The 24,438-nt window shown below is 35.2% G+C and overlaps 1 protein-coding gene across 1 annotated transcript; it reads left to right on the forward strand.

Moving 5' to 3' along the window:
• The first annotated feature begins 17,510 nt into the window (after positions 1-17,510).
• LOC127076484 (pentatricopeptide repeat-containing protein At4g16390, chloroplastic) lies at positions 17,511-20,263 on the forward strand. The gene has a single exon (XM_051018153.1). It carries the CDS (start codon positions 17,624-17,626, stop codon positions 19,625-19,627), a length of 2,004 nt encoding a protein of 667 aa, XP_050874110.1. The 5' UTR covers positions 17,511-17,623; the 3' UTR covers positions 19,628-20,263.
• Positions 20,264-24,438: the final 4,175 nt, after the last annotated feature.

The following is a 24,438-nucleotide window of genomic DNA, read 5'->3' on the forward strand; positions in this document are numbered from 1 at the left end:
GCTAAAGGACTTGGCCAATGCAAACTTATTGAGAAACCAAGTGCTTGCAATTTGGAACTTCATATGACACATCATTCAAGATCCCTCTGAGTTCATCTGCAACATGATCATTGTGTAGCTGTCATTTTGAACCCGTGACTTGTGGAATTCATCTGCTACATGGGCTAATTTTTGAAGAAGATCATGGAATGGCTAAAGCTTGGATGTGGCTATCTTTATTTGATGCCTTTACTCTTCAAGATAATATAATTGTGAATTTGTGTGTTGCTTGATTCTAAAAGTCCAAGGGAATTCTGGGTTTCTATTGACATTCTTGTCTATTGGATTGCTACCCATTTGGTCAGATCTTTTCAACTCTTAACTTTTAATTTTGTGCATAGGACTAGTCCCTTCATCTTCTCCCCATTTCTTTAATTTCAAAATCTCTCCCTCTTTTTTACAAAATCTTCATTGATTGAACTTATTTTGTTCTAAACTTTGACCACTTTGCAAAAGATAGAAACTTTGGCCTTATGCCATTGCATTTTCAAACTTCTTTTCTTAAATCAAACTTGTAAATAAACTTAATTATACTTGACTTAAACTTTCAAAAAGCCAAAAAGAACTAACTCGTTCAAACCATTTTTAGGCCTTTGTGCCTTTCAAGCTTAATTTTTATTAAAAGCAATGCATCCACTTTGAAATTTGTATCACGAGCTACGAGGTTTTGATCCCTCATTTTTATGTTGGTACGTAGGCACAAGTTCAAAGGACTTGTCAAACACAAAAATATAATTAATGAATTCTTTTATCATCCCCTCATTCTATTTGTTTGTAAACATCATTTTGTACCAAATACATATACACACAAAAAGGGCTCCCTAGGAGTACCTAGGACACTTTGGGTGCTAACATCTTCCCTCTGTGTAACCAACCCCGTTACCTATAATCTCTGACATTTTATTAGTTTTGATTTGAAAACTTCTTACTTTTGGGTTTTGTTCGTACTTTTTCCCTTTTCCCTTGGAAACAATAAAAGCGCGGTGGCTGTAACACCCCGATAAAAATAAGATAATTATTTAATTTAAGTTAATATTATATTTATTAATTTAATTAAATAATTGGAATTATTGGATTATTATTATTATAATTATTGGAATAATAATTATTGGAAAATATATATAAGTTGGAAATAAGAAAAAGAGTCCCATTTGGTAAAGAAAGGGTTTCACGTGAAAAGCAGAGAAGCGGCTGAAAAGAGGAAAAGGGCAAAGAGACAGAGCAAGAGGAAGAAGGTTGGAGAAGAGAAAAGCTTGAAGCTTAAAGATTCGCCAGATTAACTCAGGTAAGGGGGTTTATCGTCGTTTAATGGGTATTATGGGGTTAACATGTAATGGGTAGTGATAAGCCATTGATTTGACCCTAATTGGGATGTTGAATGCTGAAAAATGGTGTTGGATAAGTTGTGTTAAAGTTGTAATTGACTCTGTAATTGGATGAGTCTTGATTTCCCGAAAGTGTAGCTTTTTACGGAATTGAAATCGGAGGTCCGGAAGTCCTCCAACGGCGGAAAATGCGGAGAATTCTGCATTCTGCTTCGTGTTAGCGCAGGAACAGCTTTCTGTCTTGCGTTAACCGGTTAACCCAGGGTGTTAACCGGTTAACACTGTTAGGAATTGTGAAGTATTGCTGTTTTGCTTGCGTTAACCGGTTAACCCAGGGCGTTAACCGGTTAACACTGTTGTGATTTGTGAAAATTGCTGTTCTGTTTGCGTTAACCGGTTAACCCAGGGCGTTAACCGGTTAACACTGTTGAGTTTTGCCAGAAAGCGTGTTCTGTGTTGCGTTAACCGGTTAACCCAGGGCGTTAACCGGTTAACACTGTTGGAAATTGGAAAAATTGATATTTTAATGTTGTGAACATAATTGGTGATTGGCCTATATCGGTGTGTGATATATTAGGGATTATTTCCCGTTGTTTTGAGTAGGATAGGTATTAGTAGAGTGTGCTAATACTGTGATTGAATTATTTGGCATGACATGATATGATTATGTGATAAATATGCTGATGATGTGTGAAAATATGCATAATGTTGTGAATGTATATATTATGTATGTAATTGTGGATGGACTGTTTTATGGCTTAGAGTGTGAGCATATGTCCATTGTGGATTGTTGTTGATGTTGCATGCTAGGTGATTTGGCATAGCATAATGTGGCCTTTATGGTGGTAGCTAATTCCCATGGTGAGGAATTAGTGATGTTAGTCATTTTGGACTGTTGTTGATGTTTGCATGCTAGGTGATTAGCGTGCATAGCATGGCCCTTGGGGTGGTAGCTAATTCCCATGGTGAGGAATTAGTGATGTGAGTCACTAGGTCTCAAATGAGTGGGACTAGTGAGCTTGGTAGCCGTACCTGGATTTGGTCGGTGAAGTTGAACTATATGTTCACGAATAGTCGGTACCGCATGCATGGAGTCTCATTGCATAATGTATGTATGACGTATAATATGAATGGATGTATTCCAATATTATACGTGTGTTTTGTGTTGGTGTTGAGTATGAATTGAGATTATACGTGTGCTTTATGTTGGTGTTGAGTATGATGTTTGAGTTGATGTGCCGTTACTGAATGTGTGTTATGATTATGGTGATGAAATGTGTTAAATTACTTAACATTGCATGATACTTTATAATGCTTATTATATCGATTGAAGAACTCACCCTTACAACTATTTTTCAGGTAACGAGCAGTAATTGAGTAGGAGCTAGTGCTTGGAGTCTAGTGTAGTTCCTTAGTGGGTCATGCTCTGGTAGATGTAACATCGGGATGGGATGTTTTAAATGTTTATTGTTGGTTGTGAACCAGTTTACATGTAATATGCTACATGTTTTGCATGATTGATTTAATCTCTATCCGCTGCGTATTGTGCAAATGCTTTATGTTTTGAATTAATAAAAGAGCATGACAGTTATCATGGTGAATGGTGTGAAGTAATTGTGTGACACCCTTGATTGCATATCTACTCTGATTGATATATGTTGTTATTTTAATTAAATATTTGGGGTATTTTAGAAGGGTGTTACAGTGGCGACTCTTATTATTTGATCTCTAGCTTATCCATAACTTGATGATCATGAATTTACCTCTACAATGGGTTAATCTGATTTGGTTAACCCATTAACACAACCATAATTCAGACTCCCCAGATAATTTTTGGTCTGGTTAATGGGTTAACCTGATTTGGTTAACCCATTACACAACCATAATTCAGACTCCCCACATAATTTTTGGTCTGGTTAATGGGTTAACCAAATCATATTAATCGATTAACCAGACCATGCGCAGGCTTTCCAGGCCATTTTTGGTTGTGTTAATGGGTTAACCAAATCAGGTTAACCGATTAACACTGCGCAGACAGCAGTAATAGCTCTATATTTTTTACACAAAGTGATTTATTTTTTACCCACTTATCCACTTGTTTCCCCTATAAATAGGGACAACATTTCCCTTCATTTACCATGCTTTCTAACCCCCCAAAGTTCTGAAAAATCATCCAACCCCTCTTCTCTAAACCCAAGACAAAACAAAAAATATTTCTCTCCCAAAAGTCACCCCCTCCAACTTTTTTCCACTTCACATTTTTTCCCTCAAAACTTCTCACTCTCTAACACTCACAACTCAGCCCCTTCATTAAGCTTCCACCATAAATACTTTCATCCCCAAACCCCTTGCTTCACATTCAAGCTCAACACCATTTCAACCTAGCTTTTTCTTCACATTTTTGGGTAATGATTGTAACCTAAACTTTGTAACTTTTTGGTTCTGTTTTATATTGAAAAATGGTTGGTTGTTCTTGGTTGATCTTTTGAGAGGGTTTATAGTTATCCTGTCAAAAAATGATTAACTTTGGTTGACACACTTTTTTTGAGGTTTTTGCTCTTACTACCTTTTTGTTCACCTTTTATTGTTCACCTTGTTGTTCTTGCTTTGTATTTGTTATCATTTGCTTTTATTATGGACTTGTTGTTACATTTGTTTGGTTAATGAGGTATATTAGATCATGGTCATGGTTGTTTATGGTTGATTAAATCTTCAATGTTTCAAACATATTAATGATTGACCAATAGATCGCTCATGATACTTTAAGACATTGATAGATTGCCTCTGTTTCAACCATATTTGGGTCATTTGATGCATAGATGAAATCATGTTCTTTACATTAACTTGCTAATCCATTTGCTTATTGTTATTCTACTAACAATTAAATACTAACTTCTAACATTTACGCTATGCTAATTTATTTACTCTCTACTATCTTGCTAAATAAAAAGAAGTAAAAATAAAAGAAAGAGAACAAATAATAATTATTTGAGTGACATATTGATAGATGGACTTAGGGTTGTATAACTTTCTTTGTTACAAATCTATTGTTAGTTAATTTTTTAATCATATTCAATACTTTACATCAATGATAAGTTATCCCTTAATGTGCCATATTTTGAGTTTTGACCTATGAATAAATAATCCTCAAAATGTTCACTTTGCATATATCATTAACCACTAACTATAGTTCACTAACTTTGTTTACTACTAACCATTATTATTGTGATTTTGTTACCATTAACTTGTGGTTTATTTTATGTCATTTATACTCACTAACCATTGTTATTGTGATATTGTTATTCTTTATCTTATAATTTACTTTTATGTCATTACCTTATAATTTACATTCAAGTACTCATTACCATCATCATTGTACAAACTCATCAGGCATGTTTATTTACTTGTTATTTATTTTTATTATCATCAAACATTAAAAACAACAAAAACATGATAAAATGATAAGACCAAAGTATATTCACTCCACTCATTAATCACTTGGACTTAGAGGAATCCATTTAGGACCTTTGCCTGGATGCATTCCTTTACTCTTTTGTGATACTTTATAAACACTTGGATTTTTATCCGTAACTTACATGCTTATTTTAAGAATGGCATCATGACACCACCTTAGGGGGCATGTTTATAAGATCATTATCCTTTGTTTAGCATATGTCACTTTGGCACACACAAGACTTTCTCTTGAGCTTCCTTACAATGAGACCCTCTATTTTCTTGTTGGTTACTTTGCATTCATGTTGCATAAGCTAAATTTCATAAAAAATAAAGCAAACCCTTGATTCAACGTCAAATGGCATTTTCATAATCAAACTTAAAATACAATAAAATTACGATTATTATTGTGCTCCACGAGCCTTAAGTGGTGGAGAATGAGTAAGAATGGAATATTCCTACCCTTACTCTGATTATTTTGGATGCAAGACGCTTAGCTTGTTGTCTAGAATAATCATTTCCGCCCATAGACTTTAGTACAATATAATCACAAACATTCTTTCATAAAACCCTTATTCAAGGTAAAAAATAATACAACTCATCAAATTCATTTTTGTGCCTTAGGGCATCATCCCGAAAACCCTTTTCTCAAAGGTAAAACCAATCAAAACACAAATATTTTCTACTCCAAACTACGGAGCTCTGATTCCTCATCCCCGAATGAGTGATAAGTAGGCACAAGGGCCCAAATCCTTGGCTAGCACTATAATAATAAAATACCCCCTCTTTCACACACATTTCTTTTGAAAATAAAACAATGATAGATAAATCCCTATGTATGTAAAATAACCTAAATGGTTCCCATGGAGTACCATGGACGTGAGGGGTGCCATTACTTTCCCCTAGTGTAACCGACTTCCGAACCCAAAATCTCGGTTCCGAGACCGATTCCTTATTCTCTTTTAGCGCTTCCTGTGCACGTCTCTTTTTCGAGGGTTTTATCGACTATTTCTCATCACCTCTCCGATAGAGGTAAACTAAATAAAATTCGGTGGCGACTCTTATGATATTGCCTCCCTTTGGCATCTCTTTAGTCCCGGTTTTATTATCGTGAAATCCTGGTAGCTACAATGTCTCACTCAGAAGACGAGCTTGAAAATCCAGAAAACCTTTGCTTCAAAATCGATTCTCATCTTCAAAAATAGAGAATCGATTTCTCAGTTTCAAAGCATTTCAACTTGAAATTCTGGTATCAGATATGAGATGTCGAAGGTAATGTCACGATACTAATATCTGAACAATACAAACAGGATAAAAGATAAAGAACGGTAATGCAAGAGACACAAGCAATTGTTAACCCAGTTCGGTGCAAACCCACCTACGTCTAGGGGTTACCAAGCCAGGAAGGAAATCCACTAAATAGAATCAGTTCAAAGACTCTCAGTAAACAACTTCAAGTTACAGTCTTTTCACTTAATCTCTACCCATGTGACTTCTACCTAAGAACTCTTAGATATGAGATCCTACTCACTCCTCCTCAATCACACCAGTGATATAAAACAAGAATTACAATGAAAAGAAGACACTCTTCAAAGACACATACTTGATCTTACTTAAAAGCTTCAATCAAGTAAACACAGACTCATGCTTCAAAGCTTAGGGTGGACAAATTACAACTCAAAAATCAGACCAATTCAATCATCTATGGATGAATTGAATGGCTTACAATTCACACGACCACACAAGACTTAAACCCTTATTCTCTCTCAATATTTCGTTAGTTATTTCTTGTGTATCAAATCAGGTTTTCCATGTCCTTTTTATAGAAGCAATTGGCTGGGCTTGGACATCATAAAACCCTAAAACTATTTTCCATTCATATCTTCTCGTGACAGTTGATTATATCTCTTTGGAAAATAAGTCAATCTAGTTGTAATTACTAATTGATAGCGTGTTCAATCATACATAGATTAGCATTAAAAACGCAATCACATAATACATAACATTCAGACTGAATGTTCTGAATACAGATGTCATGACATCGGGTCTGACATCTCAGTAAAATCCTGCATAATCACATTTTAAACATCTTGCGGGTACATGATATCTTATGTTAAGACAACACATGTGACAACTTGTGAACACTCTAGGTTTTACCAAAATTGCTGCCAACACAAGAACCAACACAACTTAAACGAACCACCCAGAATCCATCCCTGGACATAAGTGAAACTTTTCCAAACCTTAACTCACCTTCCTAACACCTCAATTGAGTTGCACCAACTCATTGGAGTTCATACCTGAAACCGATTCCGATCAGGTAGTTTCGCTCACCCCATTCACTCAAGCAAGTTACCATTCAACTCAAAATCACCCACTGATCATTAACCCCGTATTTTAAGTTTTGATTAACCATTATCAATCATTTAATTTTTCATTTAGGTTAAGTGTGTTCATCTGAGTTTCTGGAAAATACTCCACACTCAGAGCCAGTCAATGACTCATGAGTGTGAAGGTTGATTCGTTTATGTGTATAAAAGTTGTTTCCATGATCAAATCCAGTGAAAACACGTGTTTGGAGGTTTTGATTTTGGATGGTTGGAGGTTAAAGATGACCTCTTTTATCTGTTGCTTTGAGCGAATTCAAATTCAAACATTTGTCGTGTCTTGTCCTGATTGATTCATTGTGCGCGTAATATTTTAATCTTTGACTTAATATTTTATTTGATTAATGCGCTTTTAATCATAAGTGGGCTCTTGGCTTAGTGGGAGAGGGGGTTGATCCCCCATGACCCCAAGGCCAAGGGTTCAACCCATAGCGCATGCATTTTGTCCTCTTTTTTATTCCTTTTCTTTTATTTTGTTTATTTTTATCCAATTTTTTTCCCATTTCATTTTATTTTTTATCCCACTTCTATTTATTTTTCTGAAAATATTTCCAACATAGACTCATTTTATTTTTGCCTCTACTATTTTATTATGCTTTGTTTCATTTCATTTGAGTAATGTTTCTTTGACTTATGAGGTCTTGAACTTGGGTAGCTAATGAGGTCTATGTTGTCATGATATTGGAGAGATTAAGGTTGATTGAACCTTCTATGCTTCAAACTTATTAATGGATGATCTATAGATCATTCATGATACTTTGGGGCATAGATATGTTTCATCTATATCAACCAAACTTGGACCATTTGACATATAGATGAAGCTTTATTTACGTACATACTAACTTGTGGTTCCTTTTGTTCCATTTTTATGTTATTGTTATACTAACCCATTAACCCTTATTGTTAACTTATTCATATTGTATATTGATAATTATAACTTGGTTAACTTAATCATTTAATCAAAACATTAAACTTTAACCCTTTAGTTGGTATAATATTCCTTTTTTTAAGCTATTGATAGATGGACTTGGGGTTTGTATAACTTTCATTGTTACAAATTTGTTGTAAGGTGATCATTTGGTCATCTTCAACACTTCGCATCGGTGATAAGTTATCCCCTTATGCGCCATATGTTGAATCTTTTGACCTAAGGATAGATAATCCTAAAGAGTTGATCTTAAACATATTCTTACTAACCACTAACTTTATTTTATTGATTTTGTTTATCACTCACCATTATTATAATCTTATTACTATTGTCTCGTGGTTTATTTTTTGTCATCCATATTCATTAACCATTGTTATTGTGATCTTGTTGTTATTACCTTGTAATTTACTTTTATGTCTATGCATTGTGATTTACTTTCAAGCATTCATCATCATCATCATCATCATTGTATAAACTCCTCATGCATATTTATTACTGTCATTTGTTTATTATCATCGTACAATTAAAAACAACAAAAACATGATAAAATTATAAGACCAATAATAATGCATTCACTTGTAATCAAGTTGGACTTAGAGGATCTCATTTAGGACCTTTTCTTGGAGGACCTTTACATGTCTTTGTGATACTTTGTTAACCTTGGATTTCATTTGTAACTTGCATACCGGTTATAATAATAACATCATGGCACCACCCTAATGGGACATGTTTGTAAGACCATTATCCTTTGTTTAACTTATGTCACTTTTGGACACAAAGTGATTTCTCTTGGGCTACCTTACAATGAGACCCTTTACTTTCTTGTTGGTTACTTTGTATACCTGTTACATTGCCCAATTTCATAATCAAATAAACAAACTCTTGATCCAATGTCAACCAACATTTTCGTAATCAAATTCAAAATACAATAAAACTATGATTAGTATTATGCGCCACAAGCCTTAAGTGGTGGAGAATGAGTAACAATGGAGCTTTCCTATCCTTACTCTGATTATTTTGGACACAAGACGCTTAACTTATTTGCCTAGAAGTTTCACCTCCGCCTATAGATTTTAGTGCAATCTAATCACAAACTCTTTTTTCATAAACCCTTATTCAAGGTAAAATCAACATCAACCCATCAAACTTACTTTTGTGCCTTAGGACACCACTCCGAAAACCCTTTTCTCAAAGGTAAAATCAACCAACACACAAACAGTTTCTACTCCGAACTACAAAGCTCTGATTCCTCATCATTCAATGAGTGATACGTAGGCACAATGGCCACAATCATTGGCGAACACAATAATAAAAAACCCAAAACCCTCTCTTTCACACTCATTTTTGCAAATAAGAATAAACAGAAATAAGCGAGATAAATATCCACATATGTAGACAACCCAAATGGTTCCCATGGAATACCATGGACGTGAGGGTTGCTAATACCTTTCCCTCACGTAATCGACTTTCGAACCCAAGTCTCGGTTGTAAGACCGTTTCTTTATTTGTACCTTTGCGCTCCCCGTGCGCACCTTTTTTATTTTGAGGGTTTTATCGATTATTTCCCCTCTCCTCTTCGATAGAGGAATCCAAAATAAATTTCAGTAGCGACTCTTCTGATTTGCCTTTTTTCTTTGATTGAATCAAGATATTCTTTCGTTCAGTCCTGGTTCGTCGCGCCCGAGTAAATCCACGATTGCGAAAAACATCCTTTGAGTTGACATCTCATTCCAAAAAAGAAGCAGAAACTTAGTCGGATACTTTTTGGATATGATGAAAGAGTTTGACAAGTTGAATGTTATTGAAATATAGTCAAATCAAAAAGTCCGAGACGGGAGCTCTCATCGATTTAGGTAAGGGCGTACATTGACCGATTTGGGTTGGGTTTGATCAAATCCAATGCTCAATCCATATAAGACATTCCGGTTTGGATGAGGTAAAATAACCATTTGTTACACCAATGGGCCGGTTTAGGCAAACCCACTGATTTTCGGGTTAGATTAGGTTAGGTAGTGGGTTGCCCAAATAATTTTTTTTTATTAATATTAAATGAAAAAATGATGAGACATCATAAAATTGTAATTTTATTTAAGAAAATTAGATAACACATTTTTACTATATTTTAACATCATAAAATAATAAATGATATAATCAACTAATAAAATTATCATAAACACTAGCAACAAATTAAAGTTGCATGACATAAAATTGTATTAGTATCAAAATAATTAAAGAGTGAAACATTTAAAATTAGTTAAAGTCATGATTCACTAAAATAGTAAATGTTAAGAGACTAAAATTGTAACAACTAAGTTAATATTCATCAAAATCACTAAAATTGTAATAATAAATCTTTGTTTAGTGGGTCAATGGGTTTTTTGGGTTTGAGTCTGATTTCACCCGAACCCCGACTTTTTAATGGGTTGTTTTAGTATTTAAACTCATATCCACCCAATCATCCGATCCAACCCACCTTTTTGGATTTTTTTGGGTGAGTTTGATCGGGTTTTGTTGGTTGACCCAACCCATGTACACCCCTAGATTTAGGCAGTGACACATTTTTTTCGTGCATTTAAGTTTGTATCTTAAATTACATTATGTGTATAAAATCTGGTATTTTCATCGATATAACATTACTTTGATATTCTCATCAATGTAATGTCAACATTATTTTGTTGCGTTTTAGTTTTTATCTTACATTATTTGTATAAACATTGGAGTTATAATTTTAAATTATTGTTCATTGGTAAAATAACATGTTTTATAAATAAAAAAACATGGTATGTCTGACTTAGAATCTCCATACATGCCTTTAGTACAAGGTTTCAAAATAGTTTGTGTTTGAATTATAATCTTTCTACATACCCCTATGACATAACATTGCATATTTTTGTGTAGGGTTGCAAAAGAGGGTGTGTTCATATTACAATCTTTGTACATCACTAGGATAACACATTGCAAATTTTTATGTAAGGTTGCAAAATAGGGTGTGTCTCAATCATAATATTCGTACACATCCTTAGGAAAGTACATTGCATATTTTTGTGTAAGACTACAAAATAGGGTGTGTCCATATTACAGTCTCCGTACACACCTTTGGGTTTGTATATTGCATATTTTTTATACGTAACTATTTTTTTTATTAATTTTGATCATATTCCATTCACACTAATATAATTGTCATTCATATGTGGCATGCTTTTAACACAACAAAATTTTATATATTAAACCATTAGTCATACATAAGTCACGTAAAATAATTTTTAAACTACAACTTAAAATATTATTAAATACAACTCAAAATACAACTATTGGGTATGTTGTACACCCCCTTTTCTCCTTTTCCTCCTATACTGAAGTGCGCCTCATGCCTCTGATAATATCACTTGTAAGATGTCCCACTAGGATTTTCCTTCCTGAAACTCTTATCTACATATGATAACTTCTCAAATAGTGACGATACAACAACATATAGGAAAGACATCCACAACATGATTAGTCTTTTCCTATTCCCTTTCTAATATCTCTCGATGAGTTAGTCTTGGGGGATCTCTTGTTGGCACTAGTGTCAGATAAGAATGAGAAACTATGAAAACCATTGGATATAACAATATACTATACTCCATGGACTAGGAGCTGACACACTACGTACATCCTCTAGTACCAAATGCTCATGGTAATATGTAAATAGCACATCAATATTTCCATGGAGGACTTTGAGAGGAAAAACCAATTTGGGCCCCCTAAATATACCCTGCAGATACCTAAATTGTCTTAGTACTCGCTCAAGTAAATAAGGGTACATATGTCAAAACCTGTAAGCCAACCATCTAGATCTCCTCTAGTGTCTATGTCTGACGGGGCTCACCATATGGAGTGAAACAAATATCATCTTCCAAAACAAGGTCAAAAGAATGTTTGTATGAATCAGTCTCAATACTCCCCCTGAGTGGGATAATCGAGCATATGCGGTAAATTGTTGGAGGATCCATGCCAGAAAATTATTCAGATAAAAATCAATAATGTAAGAGTACAAATACCAAGAAATTAATAATTAACATGTATGTAAATGACCTGAAACAGACAACTGTTTCCTAATATTTGTCTCGTTTTCCATTGAACAATTGCGTCTAACTTGGAGTACTGGTAAACCAAACATGATACCCTTAGTTATACTCGTGAATCCTCTCCAAATCTATGAAATGGTTAAGGTAAACAACATCGACATTAGTCACATTTTTGTCCACAAATATGATCGGGCCAACCAAAAGCAAATATTATTTCTTCAATGCACATTGCATGTGATAGACAACATGTGCATCATCACTAACATGATTTTCAACGGAAAACAAGTGGTTTACCATCATCTAGAAATGAAAATTTGGCATGTGCTCTTGGGTATCTAGAATCTTTGTTTGGGCTGCACCTGGATCAAATCCTAATTATGTCACCATTAAGTATAATGTCTCATATCTATCAATTGAAAAGTGATCTAACAATCTTTGTGATCCCAAGATGGAGGATGAATGATATATCATCAAGAGTAATGCTCATATCACTAATGGAAAAGTGAAAGGATAACCTCTCCGAGTGCCATCTCTCAACAAAGACCGACAGAAAATCATGGTTAAAGTAATCATATATTGTCCTACAAAAATCTTTCAGACCAGATGCTTATAATACTTCTTAAAATCATGGTTCATCTAGTTGTTGAAGTTTTTCTATCTTTGTACCATGGTTTATACACTTCAGTGTCTTACGATTTTGTAAAAATAAATACATCAACGTCGGACAATCTTATTGATATAATTATCATAAAGCAAATGTTTAAAAGCATAAGTAAATATTTATTCTACTCATCATTCCCATACTTGAGCAATGACATAGTTTTCATATCGAGGGAATAATGACATGTGCAACATGAGCATGTACATAAATATCAAGAGCATGTACAACATCATGAGCATGTACACCAACTAACATGTGCATCGTCAATATTTGTGTTGAAATATTAATATTTGTTTTAATTAATATTTGAATTTTAGTCCGTTAATAAATTCCTAGTCAAAAGGAGTATTTTAAGTAAGTCTTATTCTTTAGCATAGAGGGCTGAAAATTAGGAGTTTTAGTTTTAGGCAGTTTCATGTAAGGCTACTGATACAACCTCAATTTTCTGTTTTAGTTATCGAGTCAAGTTTGCAATATCAATAAAGTTTGAGTTTATTTTATTCTTACCTTGATCAACAATTGGTATCAGAGCCCCATCAAAGAGGCATGATCAGAGAAAGATAGAGAATTTAAAGAAATTCTTGAGAATGACAGATAGCAGCAGTAGCAACAAATTTATGCAACCATCTACTCCCAAATTTGATGGCTTCTATGAGCATTGGGAAAAGCTGATGGAGAACTTCCTCAGATCTAAAGAGACATGGAACTTGGTCGAGGATGGAGTGGCTATTGGTCTACAAAACCGAGATCCCACTGAGGAGGAGACAAAAACAATTGCAGAACAGAAGCCGAAGGACATAAAGGTGAAGAATTATCTCTATCAAGCCATTGATAGGGAAATTCTGGAGACAATACTAAATGATGAGACCTCAAAGCAGATATGGGACCGATGAAGCAAAAGTTCAAAGGTTCAACTAGAGTGAAGAGAGCTCAGCTTCAAAGTTTGAAGACCGAGTTCGAGGTACTGAATATGAAAGAGGGAGAATCTATCAATGCATACTTTGGACGAGCTCTTTCCATAGCAAAGCGGATGAAATCTTGCGGAGAGACTGTGAAAGAAAACGATATTACGTCAAAAAAATTTGAGGTCTCTTGTGACAAAATTCAACTACGTTGTGTGCTCCATTGAGGAGTCTAACAATGTGAAAACTCTAACAGTTGATGAACTCCAAAGTAGCCTCCTTATCCATGAGCAAAGAATGAAAGGTTCAAATAAGGAGGAGCAGGCATTGAAGGTGACACACGAGGAGCGTTACGAAAGAGGCAGAGGCATAATGAGAGGCCGAGGAAGAGGTAGAGGCAGACCATTTACAAGTAGGGCTGTTGTGGAATGCTACAAGTGTCATAATTTGAGACACTATCAATAAGAGTCTCCAACATGGGAGAAAAGAGCGAATTATGCTGAGTTTAATGAAGATGAAGAGATGTTGCTGATGGCACAAGCAGATTCTCATAGAAACAAGAAAGAGCGAGTATGGTTTCTTGATTCTGGATGTTCAAATCATATATCCGGAAACAAGGAATGGTTCGTACAACTGGATGAAAGCTTCAGGCACTCAGTCAATCTTGGAAATAACTCAAAGCTAGAAGTAATGGGAAAGGGAAACATCAGATTGGAGTTCGGAGGAAGCACGCAAACTGTAAGCGACGTATTTTTTATTCCTGAATTACGAAACAATTTACTAAGTATTGGACAACTCCAAGATCGAGACATCACAATTGTAATTAAGCATGGAGTTTGCAAGCTATATCATCCGAACAGAGGCTGCATAATGGAAAGCATGATGACCACCAACAAAATGTTCCTTGTGACAACAAACATTCTTATATCAACGTCTACATGCTTCAAAGCAAATGTTGATAACCTTGGTGAAATATGGCATAAAAGGTTTGGTCATTTGAGATATAAGAATTTGGTGTTGTTGCATAACAAGAAATTGATTCAAGGGCTTCCAAAATTGAATGCTTCATCAAAAATCTGTACAAGCTGCATGGCAGGAAAACAACATCGAGAAGTTATTCCCAAGAAAAGCATCTGGAGAGCCAAACAACAACTGCAACTTATTCACTCGGATATATGCGGGCCAATCTCTCCTGAATCACATGGAAACAAAAGGTACATACTGACATTCATTGATGATTTCAGTCGAAAACTTTGGGTTTACTTTCTAAATGAGAAAAGAAAAGCCTTCACTATTTTCAAAGAATTTAAAACCATGGCAGAGAAGGAAACTAGTTTGGCTTTGTGTTGTTTAAGAATAGATAGAGGAGGAGAATTCAATCAAAATGAATTTTCAAACTTCTATAAAGCTCAAGGAATTAAGCGACAATTGACAACAACTTATACACCTCAACAAAACGGAGTCGTTGAGCGCAAGAATCGCACAATTATGAATATGGCACACTACATATTGGAAGAGAGGAGACTTCCCAAAATGTTTTTGCCAGAAGCCGTAAAATGGGCATGCCATGTGCTCAACAGAAGCCCTGCGTCTGCTGTAAAAGACAAGACGCCAGAAGAGTGTTGGAGTGGTTTCAAGCCCGGTGTCGAACATTTTAAAGTGTTCGGATGTGTAGGAAACGTTCATGTACCATAAGCTAGAAGATTCAAACTTGATGCTAGAAGCCAAAAGAAAGTATTCATTGGATACGGCGAGAAATCAAAATGATAAATCCTTTAACTATGAAGGTAACAATTAATCCAGATGTAATATTTGAGGAAGATGACTGCTGGAATTGGAGGAGGACATATGCAAAATCAGAAAGTGATGTACTTGATTGGGGTGAAGCCTGTGAGGAAGCACTTGAGGAATTAGATGAACATGAAGATGAAAATACCACTAGTGAATCAAAATAAGAACACTTAGAAACTAAGGATTCCTTTTCAAATGAAGCGACAACTCCACCAACCTTAGCGAAGAGAACAAAAAAACTCCAATCTACCTTCAAGACTATACAAGTGGAGGTGAATTATCAGAAGATGAGGCACATAATTTTCTTATGTTTATGTCTACTGATCCAATTTATTATGAAGAAGCAGTGAAAGAGAAAAATTGGAGAGATGCCATGGACATGGAAATAGCAGCAATAAAAAAGAACCAAACCTGGGAGCTAGTTCAACCTCCCTCAGAAGCAAAAATAATAGGTGTAAAGTGGATCTACAGAACAAAGTTGGATGAGAACGGTGAAGTTAGCAAGTGCAAAGCTTGCTTGGTGGCCAAGAGTTATGCACAGGAGAAAGGTGCAGACTACAATGAAGTTTTTGGCCCGGTTGCAAGATGGGATACCATCCGAATGGTGATAGCTCTAGCAACAAGAAATGGCTGGAAACTCTATCAATTGGATGTCAAAAGTGCATTTTTGCACGGAGAGCTTCATGAGAACGTATATGTATCACAACCGCAAGGATATGAAGTAAAAGGGGAGGAAGGCAAAGTTTACAAACTGAAGAGGCCACTTTATGGGTTGAAGCAGGCTCCAAGAGCATGGTTTAGCAGGATTGAAAGCTACTTCCTCAATAAATTGTAAGTCTTTATGTTGATGATCTTATTTTTACTGGTAATGATCTGATCATGATGCAAGGATTCAAAAATTCTATGAAAAGAGAATTTGAGATGACTGATCTAGGCGAAATGAAGTACTTCCTAGGAGTTAAAGTGCGTCAAAATGAGAGAGGAATGCACATAAGACAGAAGAAATATGCAAGAGAAGTTCTCGAGAGATTCGGCATGGGAAATTGTAATGGAGTAAAAAATCCCATGGTCCCTAGAAGTATTAAGCTGTCAAGAGAAGAGGAAGGAAAACACATTGATGGAACTCTTTTCAAGTAGATGGTGGGGAGTTTGATGTATATGACAGCAATTAGACCTGCCTTAATATACTGTATGTGTCTTATTAGTAGGTATATGTCAAATCCAAAGGAAGTACGCATGCTTGCAGCCAAAAGAATTTTAAGGTATATTAAGTCAACAATTGATCTAGGCATGTTCTACTGGAAATGGTGCAAGGACGAGTTAGTAGCTTACACAGACAACGATTATGCCGGTGATATAGATGACCGGAAAAGTGCCTCAGGCTATGTATTTATGTTAAGTGGTGGAGCTGTTGCATGGGCATCCAAGAAGCAACTAGTAGTTACTCTTTCTACAATTGAGACCGAATACGTAGCAGCTACATCCTGTGCTTGTCAGTGTATTTGGATGCAACACATTCTAAAACAAATTAAAGGTTCTCAATCTGATTGTGTTACAATATTTTGCGACAATTCTTCTACCATTAAACTTGTCAAAAATCCAGTTTTTCATGGGAGAAGTAAACACATACACGTGAGGTTTCATTTTCTGAGAAATCTAACTAAGGATGGAGCTGTTAATATGGAGTTCTGTAGAACAAATGATCAACTTGCAGATATCATGACCAAGCCATTGAAGTTGGACCAATTTGAGAAAATTCGAAAGCAACTTGGAGTACAAGCAACAGAAGATTAAACTAAAATACAATGTACATGCTTAGTTTAGGGGAGGAATTATTGAAATATTAATATTTGTTTTAATTAATATTTGAATTTTAGTCCGTTAATAAATTCCTAGTCAAAAGGAGTAGTTTAAGTAGGTCCTATTCTTTGGTATTAACGGCTGAAAATTAGGAATGTAAGTTTTAGGGATTTAAAACATTGTAAACATCTACAACTTAGTCCAAATTTTGATATTCGTAGGGGTATACAAGCTTTGATACAGCTGGGTTTCTTGAACGTTTTTGTTCTCATGGCTTCTCGTCTTTACTCTTCACTCTCTAATACTCCTCTTTTTATCTCAATTTCCACCCCTTCACCTTCTTCTTCTTCTTGCAGTCGCAATTTCAAATTCAAAACTTTTTCCCACCTCAGCCAATCGTCTGTACACCACCAGGTTACAGATTCTTCATCTTCACCCAAAACCAAAATTTGGGTCAATCCTAATGGCGCCAATTCGAAACCTTTCCGAAACAAACCCTTTAACTCTAGGACCAGTTTTCTCCTTCAACTCGCCGCGTCTTTGGACTCGTGTGATCCCACTCAGCAACAAGTCTCTGCGATTCTCAACTCTTTAGGAGACGATGCCGTCACAGAACGAGACGCCGTGTTCATTCTTGATAAGATGATCAACCCCAAAACTGCACCCGTTGTTCTTAGATACCTTAGAGACAAATTTCAATATAATGAAGTGGTTCTTTACAATGTCACCCTCAAAGTGTTTAGGAAATGTAATGATTTTGAAGGAGCACGGAAGGTGTTTGATGAAATGCTTCGAAGAGGGGTCAAGCCGGATAACATTACGTTTACGACTATGATTAACTGTGCTAGGATGTCTGCTATGCCGGATAAGGCTGTGGAGTGGTTCGAGAAGATGCCGGGTTTGGGATGTGAACCTGATGCCATCACGTGCTCAGCTATGGTGTGTGCGTATGCAGAAACTAATCAGGTTGATTTTGCTCTACGACTGTATGATTTTGCAAAAATAGAGAAATGGCATATTGATGCAGTGGCATTCTCAGCCTTGATTAAAATGTTTGACTTGTCTGGAAACTATGATGGGTGCTTGAATATACACTTAGAAATGAAGAGTCTTGGTGTGAAGCCTAAAGTGGAAACGTATAACAGTTTGTTGGTTGCCATGTTGAGAGGTAAGAGGCATTGGCAAGCCAAGACTATACATCAAGAGATGATAAGTAATGGAGTTTTGCCGGATTTTATAACTTATTCAACTCTTTTGCGAGTATATACTAGTGCACAATATGACGAAGACGCTCTTGGCGTTTATAAAGAGATGAAAGGGAAAGGAGTGCATGTGACTGTAGATCTCTATAATGTGCTTTTAACTATGTGTGCAAAAGTTGGCTCTAATGATGAAGCTCTAGAGATATTTGAAGACATGAAAAGTTCTGGGACTTGCCTTCCTGACAGATGGACTTTTTCAGCCTTGAGTAATGTATATTCCAACCGTGGGAAAGTTTCCGAGGTGGAAGGGGTGTTGGGTGAAATGATCAAATCGGGTTTCAAACCTGATATTTTTGTTTTGGTATCACTTATCAATTGCTATGGAAAAGCTAAGCAAATTGACGAGGTTGTGAATGTATTTGATCGATTCTTGAAACTGGGCATCATTCCAGATGATCGCTTATGTGGTTGTCTGCTGAATGTTATGACACAAGCACCAAAGGAAGAGCTTGGTAATCTAATAAATTGTGTTGAGAAGGCCAATACAAAACTCGGGTATGTGGTAAGATATTTGGTGGAAGGGCAAGATAGTGATGGGGATTTCAGAAAGGATGCCTCAGAACTTATAAATTTAATTGACACTAAAGCAAAGAGACCTATATGTAATTGTCTGATTGATCTTTGTGTCAATCTGAATCTACCCGACAGAGCGGACACCCTTCTTAGCATAGGGTTGATGCATGGAATATATAGGAGTATGCAATCAAGATCTCAAACAAAGTTGTCTTTGCACCTGAAGAACCTCTCAATTGGAGCTGCTATGACTGCATTTCATGCTTGGATAAATGACTTATCTAAGGCTTTGGAATCGGGCGAGAAGTTTCCACCACTACTTGGAATTAATACAGGGCGAGGAAAACTTAAGAATTCAGGCAAGGGTATAGCTAGTGTAATTGAATCACATTTGAAGGAACTCAATGTTCCGTTCCTTGGAGATCCAAAGAAAGCTGGATGGTTTTTGGTTACAAAGGAAGCAGCCGAATCATGGCTGGAATCCAGGGGTTCAACCTAATCCATCGCTGCTTTGGATTCTATGGTTTTAAATGCTCCATCAATGGCCCTTCCATTTTGAAAATATTATAGGGAATGATGTGCAGTGTTACTTTCATGCATTTTCAAGTTTAGTTCTGACTCCAATTCTACTCCAGCTATCTTGGCATTTTGGTAGGAAAAAGAATAAGGATAATAGGGTGTGAAAGACAGCGGAAGATGCAATATTCTGATACATTTCATTCAAACTATAAGGAAGTTTCAATTTTCTGAAATTTGAAAAGCAGCCCACATGTAGATATCTCACAAATTCTGAATCTTCTCAAAGTCCTCTTCCTTCCTCCAATGAAGCATACATTCATGTAATTTTTATTCATTTATAAGTCTTTGATAGTTATAGTTTCTTGCAGCAGAATTGAACGTATTTGGTAGTCATTGTAAGTTTTCATGGTTGAAAGAGCAACAGGTGTTATATCAAAATGTCATCCAAAGTTATTGATCCAGAGTGAGGCAATATGAATAATCATTCATGAGTATGCACTATCCCCAAGTTCCATACAAAACCATTCACATAAAGAAAACGCTAAAACAGTTCCATACTTGTAAATTGGAAGAATGCAATTGAGAAGAGTTCATGGTGAACGATAGTAAGTACTTTTATCATAGTCTTTCATTTTGTTTCATTCTATTGTTTTTATTAATAGTATCAATTACAATATTTTTGCATTAAATTTTTTCTTAATTAATAGGATTGATTATGGGGTTTATATATATATATATATATATATATATATATATATATATATATATATATATATATATATATATATAATATATATATATATATATATATATATATATATATATATATATATACCCCATGATCAATACAATATATGTGTGTGTATTTTTCTCCACATAATAATACAAGAAATTCAAATTCAAGATGGTATCTAAAGCTTGATTCAAAATCTTATTTTTTTTCGTGGTTCAAAACTCTATTTTTTCGTGGTTCACAATCCTATTTTTTTTCTTGGTTCACAACCCTAATTTTTCTTGTGTAGTTTCTGCGATCTAGAGTTCTTTAGTTGGCGGTGTTGAAACTGTGACTGAAATTTCAAGTCCAAAGAATGATGTTGTTGAAAAGAATCCTTCCAAAAAGAGTCTTATTTCCTTTGTGTTTCAAGGAACACCCGTTATTACCACGACTAAATTAAATGCTAATAAGAACTATTTGAATTGGTATGTTTCAGTTGAGTTATGGTTTTTAGGACAACGTCTGTCAGACCATCTTACTAAAAAGGTTTTTGAAATTGATAAAGAGATAAAAGATGATTGGGAAGCCGCTGATTATCAACTTGTATCATTGTTGTGGAATTCTATTAACCAAATTTGATGACACACTTTTGTGCGTATAGATCATGTTATGAGGTTTGACAGAAGGTTAAAAAACTTTATGCTAACGATATTAAAAGAATGTATGCATCGCCTGCAATTTGGCTACTCTTTAGATGGATGATCAAGACTTATCAGAATATCTCACATGTGCTCAATCTTCCATTGATGACCTCAAACTTATGCTAGTTAGTGATGATATTACGAAGATATTGGGCAAGCTTGACAATATGTTCATGGTGTTTGTCCTTCATGGCCTCTCTAAAGAATATACTTCGGTTAAAGATCAGGCGTTAACAAATACTACAATCCATACGGTAGAAGAACTAATTGATCGTCTCGTCCATGTATCTCTACCAAGTGATGACACTCATATTACTCATGAGTCTTCTACTTTTGTTTCTAACTTTAGTAATGGAGGACATGGTCGTGGTCGAGGATGTGGTAGAAGAGGCAGAAGTAACTTTTATTACACTCATTGTAAGAAATATGGGCACACTCAAGATCAGTGTTTTGACTTACATGGCTACCCGAACAAAATTACTAATGTTCCTTAAACCCCTGCAAACCGTGAATCAAAGGGTGAACTCGAAACTACTTTCTCTGCCGATGAGTATCAGGAGTACTTGTGATTGAAGGCAGCACGACAAGCCACCTCCTCGGCTACTATTGCTCGTATTGATAATTCTATGGTTTGTCATTTTCATGCTACTCCTATTGGATGAGTTATGGATTTTGGTGCTTCAGACCATGTGACCGATAATGCCTCACTTTTCTCTAAATTATCACAACCTAAATATCCACATTATATTACTATTGCGGATGGATCTAAAGTTGAGGCAGTTGGTATTGGACGAGTATCACCTATTCCCTCACGTTCTTTGAGTTATGTTTTATTGATTCCTAATTGCCCCTTCAATTTGATTTCTATAAGCAAATTAATCAGCTCTTTAAACTGTGTTATAACATTTACTTTTGATTCCTTTTTCATATAGGACTGGAGTACGAGACAAACGATTGGAGTCATAATTGAATCTAGTGGACTTTATTATCTTCAACCATCCACTTCCTCTATATGTGCTACTACTGAATCTCCTGATCTTCTGCATCGTCACTTAGGCCATCCGAGTTTATCAAAATTGAAGAAAATGGTGTCTGGTCTTCCTCATTTAGAGTCCTTACAATGTGAATCGTGTTAGTTAGGAAAACATGTTAAAGTTTCTTTTTCCCGTCGCATAAATTTCAGAATTTTGTCTCTTTTTGACGTCGTTCATTCCGATGTAAGGGGTCCTAGTCGAATTCCCTTTATATTAGGGTATATGTATTATGTGACTTTTATTGATGTTTTCTCAAGATGTACTTTGATGTTTTTAATGAAAGATCGTTCTGAGTTGTTTAATATTTTTAAGCATTTATGTTCTGAAATCTCGACACAGTTTAATAAAACAATTTGCATTTTACACAATGACAATGCAAAATAATATTTTTATGATCGTTTCAACTCTTTCATGCTTTCCAAAAGCATCGTACATCAATTGAGTTGTCCTCATATGCCTCAACAAAATGGTGTTACTGAAAGAAAACATAGACACATTGTTGACACTACTCGTACCCTTTTGCTAAATATCAATTTACCTATAAAGTTTTGGGGTGATATTGTCCTTATTGTCGGGTATTTAATTAACCGAATGCCATCCTCTGTGTTGAATGATCAGGTTCCGGTCGCGGTGAAGAATCGGAGACCAAGCTATTGATTAGACTTGACTCATGAATCAAAATATCACCACCGAACTTTAATTTATCCAAGGGAAGGGGAAAAGATTCAAAAATAAACCCAATATGTATATGTAAAGCTAGAATATTAAACTTAAGCTAAGCAAAATGGGGGGAGATTCTAAAGGTATGGGGGTGTGTTATGAAAAGGGAATGTATTAGCACCCTAATCATCTGTAGTACTCTACAGGAACCTTTTGGATATATGTGTGGTTTAAAATTGTTTGATATTTGATTGGGGAGATGAGAAAAAGAACATCTTTTTATTGTTTGATGATTTAGAAAGACGCTAAGTCTTATGCCTACGTACCCGTGAAGGATCAAAACCTCGTAGTTCGGGTTCAAAAGTAAGAAGGGATTTGTTGAGGTTGGTTTTATGAGAAAGAGACAAATTGTCATCTTAAGGAGAAAACTCACATTTAAACCACCACAAACATGTGGAAGATAGATCTTTGCATCAAATTGAAAGAAGGGCTCTCACTTGGATATAGAATCAACAAGTATGCCACATACCTCTTTCAAATGGAAAAGAATAAATATCAATCTCAACAATGTTATGGGGTAGGAGATTTAAATCTCAACTAGGGATGACTCATGTCTAATCCTTTTATGAAAAGGTTTTAAACATGGAAAAGCCAAAGGGGCAAAAGGGTTTGAATTAAGTTTGTGTTTTTTAGGTCTTATGAAAAGATCTTTGAATATGCTTAAGTGTTTTGCAGCATTTGATTAAGAAATAAAAAGGGAAATAATGACCTAAGTCAAAGTTCATTATGAAAGTGGTTATAAGAAGGAGAGAGAGATAGAATCCTAAGGTTTAAATTGAGGGGAATCTAAGATTGTATCTAGAAGCTTTTGGTTTAAGGGGAAGCAAAGTTGTATAGAATGCAGATGAACACACATGCAAAATGACAAAAATGTCATGATTCATTTCCCTTGGATATAAACAATAACAAGGTTAAACGTGCATTAACATTAAGGCATAAAATATGTCTAAATACAATGGCAATCACAAGGTATGAATGACAATATTAAACATGGTTTTTTAGGCATTGAGATAAGCATAAACAAGACATGACGAAGTTTCACACAACATCACAAGACACAACATATTGATGGTGAAAGACAAAATCATACTTGACATGGTAAAAGCATTCATTGGTACATGGTAAACACAACATGAATCAATTTAGGTCAAACATGCATCACATTATAAGTCTTCACAAAATAAACATTAGATTTGAATCAAAGTTCATGATAAGACCAAACTTAAGTGGAAACCTAATCACCTCCTAACCATTCATTCAACATGTTTTCAAGGTGAATCAATCGATACATTGTATGAAAATAATAAAGTTCAAACATGTTAAGGATAACAATCAACATTTAAAAGAGTGTGTTTTAATCATATAAACTTTCAACATCAAGAACAAATAAGACATAAGCCGAAAGAATCAATTAGGAGCCTTAAAAAAACACTTAAAACACATGTTTTCCATCCAATCAAAAGTGGTGAAATAAATAATATTTTTGGGATTTTTTTGGTGTCATCATAAAATAGACATTCTCATGAACACATGGCAAAAAGAATGGGTCAAAAATGTTAAGGGATCATGAAGTTATGGATATTTGAAGTTATGAAGAAAAATGAACATTTAACAAGTGAAA

This window comes from Lathyrus oleraceus, chromosome 1, assembly GCF_024323335.1.
Source record: "Lathyrus oleraceus cultivar Zhongwan6 chromosome 1, CAAS_Psat_ZW6_1.0, whole genome shotgun sequence".
Classification (NCBI taxonomy): Eukaryota; Viridiplantae; Streptophyta; class Magnoliopsida; order Fabales; family Fabaceae; genus Lathyrus; species Lathyrus oleraceus.

Excerpts from the sequence above, each read along its gene's own strand:
- LOC127076484 (XM_051018153.1), top strand. The coding sequence starts at position 17,624 with ATGGCTTCTCGTCTTTACTCTTCACTCTCTAATACTCCTCTTTTTATC.